This window comes from Rhinolophus sinicus, chromosome 8, assembly GCF_057876585.1.
Source record: "Rhinolophus sinicus isolate RSI-liver-muscle chromosome 8, RSI-T2T, whole genome shotgun sequence".
Lineage (NCBI taxonomy): Eukaryota > Metazoa > Chordata > Mammalia > Chiroptera > Rhinolophidae > Rhinolophus > Rhinolophus sinicus.
In genome coordinates, this window is record NC_142508.1 from 58562303 (window position 1) to 58575025 (window position 12723).

Here is a 12723-nt window from a genome sequence, read left to right on the forward strand (position 1 = left end):
TATTTTCCCAAGAAAGAAATAGATTACCTAATTTAATAGCTCTGCTGGTAAAGTGCAGGAACGATGCCCCTGAGATTTAAATTAAAACCTCTCCCATATCTGTGGGATTGAGAACTCTCATTATTATAGGGCATTGTTTATGGAAATAGCATATGACAATTTCAGAGATGCCTAGTAGAAGAATTACTTACTAAAGTAGTTCCACTTGGTGCAGTTTTATCATTTTAAACAAGATTAAGGTACTGTTTGCTTTAATTAAACTTGGAAGTCACAAAAACAAGTAAGTGATCGGCTGTCCCAAGACAATTAGTTGTTCTCTGTTCTTATTTCACTTTGTTGCAGGAAAGATGTTTTTTCTCCCTATTTCAAGTTCCTGATTTCTTTCTTCCTTCAGTTTAAACATTCAGTCTGTTCACATCACTCAGCATAACCATTTCCATTTTTTCATGTGAAAGCAGTGTGAGCTTTTTATTTCACACAATGATGGTTTTCCCAGAACATATTTTTGTTGCATAAAAAAATGAATTATTCCTGGCTGTTCAAGGATCTATCAAACTTTTCAGCTTCAAGAGAGTTTAAAGGTTAACTGGTTCTGGCACGGCCAATACCAGACACATATGACCCTTCTTTTTTTTTTCCCCCATGTCTGTGGCAGACATTTTTAATTGATCAAAGCTCTGTTTTCTACTGAGCCCTCAGGAACCTTCTCCAAACGTTTGCTCCCAATCAGGTTATAATCAGGTTATATGTGAGTTGCAACCTGTTGTCTAATCCAGTTATTTTACACATGGGTAACCGGGGGAGGCAGATGGCCCCATTCACACCAGCAACTCTTGCCCAAGTCACCAAGCTGGTCATTTTCCCTGACTATTAAATTGTTACGCTTAAGAGATCCTAGTGAAATTCCTGTAATTTCTATTCACGAAAATCATGAAATTAAAATAGTGAAAATTAAATGTGCTAAGGCACTCTAGAACTTTCCAAAAATGTGAGTCTATTTGAGAAAGAATAATATGCTACTAGAGTCATAGCTTCAGAATGATAATAATTGAATCAGATCTCTGGCTTTTTTTCCAACCAGTGATGTCCAGACTCAGCTGATTATCAGAATCACCCACTGTGCTTTAAAACACTGATTTTTGGATCTTCCCCATAATATAGTCTTTTTTTTTTTAATTAAATTTATTTATTTATTTTAATTAGTTTCAGGTGCACAAGACAAAGCAAAACTTAGACGTTTATCATTTATATCCCTCACACTGTGTTAACCCCCCTCCCCCCATCCACTATCCCTCTGTATGTTCCCCAAATTAATTTTCAAACCCCCATGACCATCTTGTGGTTACCGACTATTTTTCAAAACCTCTCACCTTCCCCTTATCCCCACCCCCCCCGCCCCTCTAGCAATGAGAATGTCTGTGGAGGGGCCCAGGAGTGTGAGTGTGTGCCTGTCTTTAGCAGACTTCCCCAAGTAATTCTAATCATCAACCAGCCAGTCCACCTTATAACCATTCATAGGAAGCACTTGATAAATTATGCAGAAGTAAATTATGGGTATACTTTATAATAGTCTATAATAGTCTAACTATAATAGTCTAATAGTAAAGACAAAATCATGTGCCTAGACATTTCTTTTCTGACTCTTTATATTTTTGTTTTTAATCTTAAGGAACTTACTATACCAAGGGGTGTCGTAGTAGACTTTTCTGTTAATGTATTCTAACACTCATGTTCAATGCTGCAGAAAAATTTACCTGTATTTGAGGATTTGATGGGAAGGTCTAACTTCTTGCCAGGCATCCAAAGTAGAAAGCATTTTTATATAGTTGTAATTCATTTGTGTTAACTGTGCTCTAGACTGCCGTAAATTCTTTACAAACCTTGTCTCAGTGAATTGTCAACATTGCGCCCACTTTGCGGATTAGGAGGTTAAATAAAATTGCCTAAAGCTAACTTTAGGGAAGAGGCAGCACATATTTCAATCCAGATCTGCCTGGTGAAAGGCCAGCTCCCTGACCCTGGTGCCTTACTTGCTTCCTTTCCCATGCCCAGGTCCTATTGCTTAACTCAGATAAGTGTGGGCAGAGCCAAGTAGGAAAAGAATCCTGAAGAGTAAGGAGATAAGAGATTTAGCTCTGCTCTCTTCTAGTTGTGTGACCTTTATTCAGCAACTTCTGTGAGCTCCATCAGCTATTTTTCCCTTCCTCTATAAAATGAGGGGTCGGCTATATGAGTTTTGAGGTCTTTTCCATGTTATCGTTTCTGAGTTCGAAAAGTAACACATGTGGTCCTCCTGTTAAATTTAAATCTAAATGAGGGTTATTTGTAAAATCTCAGACAGAGAGTCTTACACTGAGAGAGTTTTAAATATGCTTGTAAAGATGACCAGGAATAGTAAGGCTGTCAGATGGCACTTTAAAAGTTTCTCTAAGTGCTTTTTAGATAATGATTTAAGAAGTCCTCGGGGATTGGTTGTAGCACAATGACTGCTGAATGTTTAAGTAGTTACTCCAGAATGTTTTGAAAGAGCAGAAAAATCTCATACTGGCAGTGGGACACTTCCCGTTTCTGTTGAATCCATTTTAGCATGCCGTTATAGGAGGATTTGATAAAATATGCTGAAGCAAATCCAGAGGTGTTTTATAGCATTCTTGTGCTTCCTAAAGAGACAAGGATTTTTAATCACATAAATTTATTAATCTGGAGCCTTCTTTCATGTTACATGTTTGCATTGAGTTTTTGTGTGAGACGATCCATCGTTGGGTTTTTAGCCTTTGGAGAAAACAACAAAAAAAGTGGGAGTCAAAAGAAGCAATTGCTTTGTGCCTGGAGTAAGCTGGCTAAGATGTTATTGGTAATTTTCAGTGTGGTTTGTGCTCCTTTTTTCCTTTATTTTGCTTTCTGGTTTTTGCAGCCTGCCTACCAAGATCTTAAAAAGCTTGCCATTAGATCATAATTATTTATGTTCTAATGGGATTCCCGACTCTCACAATCCATTTCCCATCGTGCTTGGCAGGAAAAGAGTAGGCCACCTGCAAAGTTAAAAAGTGATTGTGCAGATGAGAACAAGGGAATGTTTTGCATTGGAGTTTAGAATCAATTAGAGTAAAACACACAAGAGTCAGACAATAATCAAAATATCAGCTCAGTGACTGACAAAGCTGGGATTGGAAAGCACGGCAACTGGGGCTTTCTGCTCTTTCTCCCTAGTGTCCTGACCTTCTAAATAGCAGCAGGTACAAGGCAAACTGTAGGAGAATGATGACTGTTAGAAATGGAGAGTAGGTTGGATTCGCGTCTGAAGAGCTTTGATGCCAACATAGGCGGTGTTTGTGTGTGTAGCACACATACACATTAATAAGAGCATGGAGGTGTAGTTATAGATGTTCTAACACATGAGGTGGTAAGTGTCAAGAATATGCTTTCATTGATCTTTAAGAAAATTGCCAGAATGTAAAAAGTGGATCAGAGATGGCAAATAAGTTTAATCTAACATGCCATTTCTAGTTGATGAGCAGTGGTGGTACCTACCTTGAGGGCTATGTTGAGAGAGATCTTGAGGTCATGCCAGGCTCTGCCAAAAAAATAAAAAATATAATAACATAAATAAAAATAAATCAATAAAATCCCAGATTGATTAGTTATGTCTGCCATGGATACAAGAAGAGATGTGGCAAGCTGTATGCTACGTACTTCCATTCTCATAATAGTCTGTAGACACTGTATATGCTGTGACAATGCTCATCTGGATTGTTCCTCTATGTATTACTGCCTGTGACTAATAGTGAGTGCTTTGATTACTAGCATTTAAGTTCTTTAATTTTATTTTTAGGCCTCAGTACGGTGGCAAGTTCTGCCCAGGTTCTAGCCGTATTTATCAGCTGTGCAATATTAACCCTTGTAATGAAAATAGCTTGGACTTTCGAGCTCAGCAGTGTGCAGAATACAACAGCAAACCTTTCCGTGGATGGTTCTACCAGTGGAAACCCTATACAAAAGTGGAAGGTAATTTGGTCTCTATAACCTTCAAATAAATGTATCTCTATGGATGGTAATGTGAATGAATAACACAGAAGAAATTGCTGCCTATGTGTAAGAGTTTCAGTTTTTATCTTTCATTTCCCAGACCCGTCCTGGCCCATTTTTTAATTCACTTCCGTAGGTTTTGTTTATTTTTCCACATTTTTTTTTCACAAGACACCCCTTGTCTCCCACATCTGTAAGCCAAAGTGTTCTTGTGTTTGGAATGTACTTATATTTCTAAACTTACTTTTGACATTTCAGCAATTAAGTCTCCCAGGGATGTTAATTGAAATTGGTATGAATTATCCAGACCAAAAACTCATGAAACCATATATGCCCCATAGAGACACCATACTCGGTAACTGACATGTTAGATGATTACAAGCATGGAAAGGTCTAGTTGCAAAATGTACACACATACATACCCATTGAATTAAAAATGTCTCCGTACTAGGTTCTTAGTAATTGTTATAACTTAAAGTAATGGCTTGTATTTTACTTTTTAATTTGTTTTTATTTTGGTTAAGCATCAAAACATTTATTTTCATTATAATATGCAAATTTAATGTGCTTTCTATTACCTATGCAGAAAAAGCTGTCACTGTTCTAGTTGTGTCCCTTCCATTATTTTCATTCACTGGCTTTATGAAAACTCATCCATGCTCCCTTGAAAAAGGATGCATATGAGTCCCAACTGCACATGTGTAAGATGGAAAGATGCTAAATTTAATGACAATTCATGGAAATAAGACAGGGCTATTCCTGTGCAAAAGTTCAAAATGAACCTATGTCACCAATTACCATGAAGGAGCTAATGTAATTAGAGACCTCAACATAACAAAGGGTATATCCAAATTAAAGAAGATGATAGTGAAACTTTGCTCAACACCGACCAGCCCTTGCAGAAGAATCAATCTGTTTCTGGGTCGTGAGTGTCCAAAACACAGATAGACAGACAAGAAAATTCTGAAATCTGTTTCTTAAGGGAAAGTGAGGGATCTATGTAGATATTTCCTATAGAAAAGAAATTAGTTACCTCCAAAAATTCAAAGAGCTCTTGAATGGAAGGGGATTTATATTTATTTGAAATTGCTTCAGTGAACACAATTAATTCAAGGGCTAAGAACTCCCCAGCCATATCTCCTCCTCAGAGAGACTTTCCTTGCCAGCCTACCCAAAATACCCTTCCTTCATATCATTCTTTGAAACTTAAACCTGTTTTATTCTTCATAGCTCTTATCGGCACATGAATTTATATTGTCATTTGTGTATTCCCTTTATCCCCACAAGAATTTAAGTTCCACAGGGATAAAGCCTTTGTCGATTTTGCGTATGCTTGTATCTTGAACATCAAAGAACAGCACTTAGCCCATATTTATAACTTTTAGAATGAATGAGTAGATAAATATCAAGTGTCCATAATGGAGGTGTCCCTTTATGAGTTGTAAGCGCTCCATTGTTAGAGGCATCCTATCCGTAACGGAGTAGTTACATAGGAACCATATCGTGCAACAGGTTCCAGTGGACAGTTTGATAGAATAGCTGCAGATGCTTTCGGTTCTGACATTGAAGATTTATTTTCTCTTGGTTGTATTCTCCCATAATTCCATGTTTCTTATTAAATTCCATGTGTCTGTCCATCCTTTCATTTCTCCTTATGTTCTTTGTCTTGTCTTCTTGGATATTCTTTGGCCGTTCCCACATTACGTCTTTAATTCAAATATAGTGTTTATGGAATCTGTTCATAGGTTATCGTCATCTTTTAAATAGGTTCTGTGTGGAATAAATAACATTTTATTTCAACTTGCAACACACCTTCATTTATATATTGTCAATGGCAGACCATAGGACCCATGAAGCCTCAAATTTTTACTATCCAAGGAAGGGAGCTATACAACTCACCGATTATGTGTGGTGTGGCTATTACTAAGGATTAGAAAAATAAAATTCATGTGTATTAATGTTAAGTCAGTTTTATGTGGATTGCTAAATGGTATTTGTATTTTTAAAAGCCACATACATGTGCAGCATATACAGGCACAGACACACACCCACTAAAACGGCATGACATGATCCATTGTGATCATGCTAGTGTTCTACATAAATGTAGTTCATCCTTTGGGTACTTGTGTCATTTTCCTATGATTTCCTCTTGACCAGGCTCTATCTTGATCTCTTTGCTCCTAGAGGAAGATCGATGTAGACTGTACTGCAAGGCTGAGAACTTTGAATTTTTTTTCGCAATGTCCGGCAAGGTGAAAGACGGAACTCCTTGCTCCCCAAACAAAAATGATGTTTGTATTGATGGGATTTGTGAAGTAAGAGAACCTTTCTGCTTTGGGATGTCTGATCATGTTTGTGTTTCCTCATATCAAGTGCACACTGTGAGATGTGTTGCAAGAGATTCTCTATCTGGAGAAAAGCAGGTGGCATGAGGGTAAAGGGGCTGCATTTTCAAATTGGATGTGAGCCTATCTCCAAATTCCCCACTTTCTGCATGACCCTTGTCCAAATTTTTCAGTTTCTCTTTTATTCCATTTCCCCATATATAGAATGGTGGTGGTATATCCTACCTTACATAGTAGTTATAAAAATTAAATAAGAATGTAAGTAATAAGTAGTAAACTTTTACCCAGTGTTTGCTAAATACATTCATTATATGATTAGAAGCTCACAGATGTGTTTTGAAATAGTACTACTATTTTTGTGTTAGTTTTCCTTTCTCTTTGGTTGTCCACTTTCTCCTTTAATTTGACTGTGAGATCTTTGATCTTTTAACAGTGTGTGTGTGTGTGTGTGTGTGTCTGTGTGTGTGTGTGTCTGTGTGTGTGTGTGTGTGTGTGTCTGTGTGTGTGTGTGTGGTCTAGTATTTTTATGTTTCAGTGCTAGAGTTGGTCCCAATAAGCTCACCTGCCATTAGTAGCAATGGTGACTTTTCATTCGAGTTTTACAGATGAAGAGTCTCAGCCTTAGATAAGTTATCTAACTTGTCTAGCCATGCATCTAGTAATGGCAGAGGAAGTATTTGAACCTCTAATCAAACTTGAGACTGTGCTTTTAACCATAAAGCCGAACCTCTTTCCTGATGTTCTGTAAATACAGAAAACCGTGAACCCCTTGGTTATTCTTAGCCGTTGGCATCTCTGATCTTTGATTTTTCTCACTTTTTCTCTGTTTGTCACAGCCAGTAGGATGTGATCATGAACTTGGCTCTAAAGCGGTTTCCGATGCATGTGGTGTTTGCAAAGGTGATAATTCAACTTGCAAGTTTTATAAAGGCCTGTACCTCAACCAACATAAAGCAAATGGTAAGAGATGCTTCTGTTGCATTGCTGTCACTGGTGGGACACATCCTTTGCCACTGAACAAGTTGGAGTCATGCTAAATGTGGTCGAGCCTTTTACTGATTCACCTGACATGTGGAAGTTGATGGCTTTTGACACTTCTGTAAGAGCTGGGGAAGCTAGGTGGTTTTTTTCAGTGTGAGGAGTTTTATCAATATGTACATCTCAGGGATGGGTTAGACAAATGCCTTTCTACTTTGCAGTTTTAATATGCTGACCAGCCTGCCATCTGCCCCACATGCATTTTTAAACAAACAATTTACAGTGCAACTTTGACGATCCACACTCACAAACGATAGATGAATATTTGAAGCAATTATCTAAGCATCTTGAGTAAAATTAAACATTGAGCCCTGTTTTCTGAATATCACTACTGAGAATACATGGCTCTAAGTTTCTTTTAGGTAGATTAAAAATGCAAAGCATTCTTGAGTTTCGTGGCTTTGGAGCATGTCTTTTGTCTGCACATACATGTTTGGGAAAGACACATGCATTTCTCGCTCTGGTGTTCCTACCACTTAGAAGGAACATGAAACAATTATTTTGCTTTATACGCATAGAAGTGAATGTCAGTGCTGATTCAAAATCCTTGCTCTGCAAAAAATGGCTACTACATGTCTCTGAGCATTTCTAGTCACCTTCAATGGAAAACAGACATGTTCTGTTCTTTCCACTTAGAATATTATCCAGTAGTCATCATTCCCGCGGGGGCCCGAAGCATTGAAATCCAGGAACTGCAGATATCCTCCAGTTACCTCGCAGTCCGAAGCCTCCACCAAAAGTATTACCTGACCGGAGGCTGGAGCATTGACTGGCCTGGAGAGTTCCCCTTCGCGGGGACTGTGTTTGAATACCAGCGCACCTTCAACCGCCCGGAACGTCTGTATGCACCAGGACCCACAAATGAGACGCTGGTCTTTGAGGTAAGCCCCTCCTGTTCTTTCCATCTCAGTGCCTCTTGTTAAATGTATAGTGATGACCCCAATTTGAGCTAGCGTGAAGCACTCCAATCCTTCTAGTTCACTTGTTTCCTAATAGGGTTAATCTCAAAGTGCAAAAGAGAGCAACTCCATTTTGGAGAAAAAGGGCAGGAATCCAATGGGTCGCCAAGAGAATGCATTGATCTTCACCTTTAGATGCCAACCTTTCACTGTTCTGAGTAGGAATACTTCTTACATGGTTCCAGTTTGTCTGTGTCTGTCGTTGGATAGCCCATTGTAGATATTCGCCACCCTGGGCAACTGGCCTAGCACACAGAATGACACAGTAGAAAGAGCACTTGCTTTAATCATAGCAACAGTTTTAATTATAGCAAACCACCTGACTTTTGTGGGTTGTCATTTTCATAGAGGTAAGAAACGAAGAAAAATTAATGGGTAATAATGGTTATAAAAATGTTGTTTGTATTGATGGGATTTATGGAGTCAGAGAAACTTTTAGCCAACATATCTGCCAATGACTGCTAGACTCATATCGTGTGTACGTTTTCCTTCATCCTCATCATGTCTATAGTTTATAAAATGGGCCTGATCGTTTGCTTTCAGAGGCAAGTGATTGGTCTCAGGTTGTGTAGAAGTCACACCAGCTCCCACTTACTGAGGCACTCTTATTGGACATTCTGAGCTTTAATTTCTCACCCACAGAATTAGGATAGAAGACCTACCTCACTGACTTGCCAGAAAAAAATAAGCAATAAGGCACGAAGAAAGCTGAAAAGATTTGCCTAACTCACACAGCTAGGGAACAAGCAGAGCTGAACTGGAGTCCAGGTCTTTTGTACCTACACTCAGTCCAGTCACACATTGCTCTTCTCAACTAAAGAAAACATAAGCTTAATTCAATCTTATTATTAATTACTATTACTATTATTATTAAAGGCATTGGCCTTAAACATTTACTAAGGAAAATGTGTAGAACGCAGTTTTAAAAAATGACCACGTGTAACTTTGGATTCTAGGTCAGATATTGTACACATAGTATGGTTAAAGCAGAGACTACAACCGTGGGCAAGTTTCTTAACTTCTGTGTCACTTAATGTCCACATTTGTAAAATGTGCAAACAATGCTAGCTAACTATTAAGGCTATTATAAGGATAATTTAAGATAAATGTGATGTTTACAGAGTATTTGGCACACGACATTTGTAACCATGATCTTCATTTGCCTTCTGAGCATAATATATCTGTATTTATATTTAAATATAAACTGGTCAGGTTAATCAATCTACCTCCTTGCAATAAAACAGCTCCTTGAAAAAAGAAACAATTAAAATGTAAGGGAAATATTAGATTTAAATAAAATTATAAAAACATAAAGTCTTCCCTAGTTTCAATTGGGTATGTATAATATATTTTTTAAAATAAGTTTTGCTGCAGTATAAATAGAAATAAGAACCATAATAATATCTCTATTAATACAAAATTACAGTTTCACTATAGTGGGGGAAGGTCACCTTTGCTTAGCTATTGTTTTCCAAAATCTCACTGTAGGTGTTCATTCTACTTACAGAATCAATGAAAGCTTAAATTAATGTCCTAGGAATGTGACCTGTCGGAAAGCAATCTGGAGGGAAACTTACGTGATTAATTGGACACAAATTACTTGTATTTTTAAAGGAGTTATGGTTTCATTCAAAACTTGCAACTATGTTAGGAGCTGGGGAAAAAAAAAGCATATCCAGTAACCTAGTATTATGTCTAGTTTATCTTTTTAAAATATTGGGGTTAATGACTTTAATATTTAAATTATACTTTATTCCTCTCAGGAGAACATCGTCAAATTTAGGTCAGTTTTTATTACATGAACAGACCTCTCCTAAATCGATAGAACACAGTGATTTTATAAAGTTAAAATCCTGATAAGCAATAAATTACATTTTTCCCAAACTGGGCTATATGTCAGTATCCAAGTAATCCATGGCTCTATTCTTTAAAGGAAGTTAAATAAAGTTCATATGCCTTTCCATTCAACTATGAATTGAACCAAAATGAATACTTTTTGAGCCAAAAATATGTTCACTCCAATATAAAAATGTTAATGTATTTTACAATCCTGTGGGCTGCTGAAATCAAAGTGCGGGAACCAAAATGAAAAATGCTGTTCATCCACAGAAAATGTAAGTCTGTGAGAGAAAGCGCCTTTTCTCACGGCCACATAAAATTTCTGTGTATTCACGCAGTTCTTGTTGTAGGTAACATTGAGCAGAAGCGTATGTTTGCCAAAGCACTTGAGGATGGCGTTGTGAGGATAATGTCCCTCTTTTTATCTCTGTCATATAGATTACTCAGATCCTTCAGTACCTTAGCTAGTTCCCATCTTCATCCACCTGGGTATGTACTGATTTAGGTAACTACCTTCAAAGCAAGTTTTCTCTGCTCACTTCCTCTCGATGTCTTAAAAAAAAAAAAATTTGTTGGATGCCCGATAATGCCCTACCTTGTACTAGACGTTGGAGATACACAAGTGGTTGAGGCATAAATCATGTCATCAAAACATTAGCGTCTCAGGTCTCTAAAGACTATAAACTATAAAGAGTGAGCGTGGGTTCGTGGATCCCATTCCTTTTTGGAAGCAACATGGGCCAGAATAGGGAGCATCAGTGTAAATAGTTGGCACTATGGGTTAATTTCTGTGCTACTCCTGATGTCACTTTGCATGAGTCTCTTAAACTATCTGGTCCCCGCTTTTCTCATCTGGGACATGATTTCCCTAAACGAATGGCTTCCACTGTAGCACTGTCCTTATGCACGTGAATAGCACCTATAGCAGCAGAAAGATGAACTGTACTCACCTTTGTATGTAACTTCTGTAGCTGGCATAGTACCTGCACCAACACTGATGCTCAAAAAAATATGTATCAGATAAATGATATCCAATGATAAAGTTCATTTAAAAAGTAGAATGTCCTTTCCAAGTTGAAAAATCAGACATGGAGGCAATAAATAAATTAAAGGAGCATTTCTCTGACCAATGACAGGCCCAGAGGCCAGCCTCTCCTTACCCCATTTCTTTCCCTCTGTCCCAAACCACAGTGGCAATCTGAAGTTCTCTGAAAGGCCTAGACTTCTGCTTTACACATTTAAAAAAACCACGGGATTTCACCATCTTTTAGGACAAGTCCTAGGACTATGTACAGTTTAAAGTCGAATATAGGGAATAGCATTTCAAGTATTGAAATCTGATCTCCTAAATTGCATTTGAGGAATCAGTATGCTCCCTAAAATGCTTGCCTTTCCCAAAGTGAGTCATGTACACCTACGAAGTTGCTGACCAGTTACTTCACAGTAGACTCACCTCCATCTGGGAGAGGAGCCACTTGCCCTCCCAGGCTGGTGAGTTTCCCAGATCTTTTCCCTGATTTCTGAACGTTCTTTAGTGCAAGTCAGGGTGATGCAATACTGGGAATAATTGACTGCTGTCAGTTAACCCCAAGAAAAAAGTACATGACCTGACACCAAATAAAAGTGTCTTCTGCTTCTGGTTATTTTTATATGTCAAAGCTTTATAGAATGTCTTCATAGAGAAGCTCCGTTTAAATGGAAAACAGACCTTCACTTTTATCACTGAGTCACGTGCCTGCCCACTTTTAAAATGCAGTCTCTATTACAAACATTCATTCTCCTTGGAACCTGGACTCTACATTTGCAACAGGTGGATATCAATTTAAACGGTGCTGGCCCCATCGATTTCCTCTATGGCCAAAGGAAATCCGTAAGGATAACCATGGACTTACGTGATTATCTTAGATCTTAAATTCTTTAGGCATGATTTAAGTCCATCAATCAACTTTTTTGTTTCTTTGTTTTTAAATACATAAACAAGTTGGAGAAAAGGAGCTAATTTGTATTCTATTTCTCCGTTGCCCAGGGAAAAACTGCTCATACACATGAACACTCCAGCACCAAAGGAAATCAGCATTGATTTGGCAATCACACACATTCCGAGGTCACTACAGATGTACAGTTATTATAAACTAGATAATTTCCATATATTTCTTTTATTCAACTCATTCCGTGCAACATTAAGTCTGGAATAAATTGGAAGGAATTTCTCATTGAACTAGTGCACTTGTCAGTCATCTGAGAGATTTAAAAGTCAGTTTATATTTCAATAGCCTTTGGGATATTATGTATAGACGACCACATTGTGTTTATTTTATTGGGTGTGGGAAGACCAGGAGAAACTAAACCTATGTTACCTCCACATACCATATAGCTAAATTGTGTGTGTGTGCATGTGTGTGTGTGTGTCATGTAAGGAATTAAATGTTGAAGTGGTAGAAATGTGAAAACTGAGGATCAGAGTTGAAATTTATACATGCCTTAGTTGAAAAATAATCATTGCATCTGAAGTCGAC

General features: G+C 37.8%; 1 protein-coding gene across 3 annotated transcripts in view; it reads left to right on the forward strand.

Moving 5' to 3' along the window:
- Nucleotides 1–12723, forward strand: part of ADAMTS18 (ADAM metallopeptidase with thrombospondin type 1 motif 18) — a 123992-nt gene that overhangs the window by 87559 nt on the left and 23710 nt on the right. For 2 of the 3 annotated variants that reach the window (XM_088800226.1, XM_019710943.3), the window contains 4 exons: nucleotides 3833–4005; nucleotides 6211–6341; nucleotides 7208–7331; nucleotides 8046–8290. In XM_088800226.1, the coding sequence (XP_088656352.1) occupies nucleotides 3833–4005; nucleotides 6211–6341; nucleotides 7208–7331; nucleotides 8046–8290 (673 nt within the window). The remainder of the gene's footprint in view (nucleotides 1–3832; nucleotides 4006–6210; nucleotides 6342–7207; nucleotides 7332–8045; nucleotides 8291–12723) is intronic. The other variant, XM_088800227.1, reaches the window with a different exon arrangement.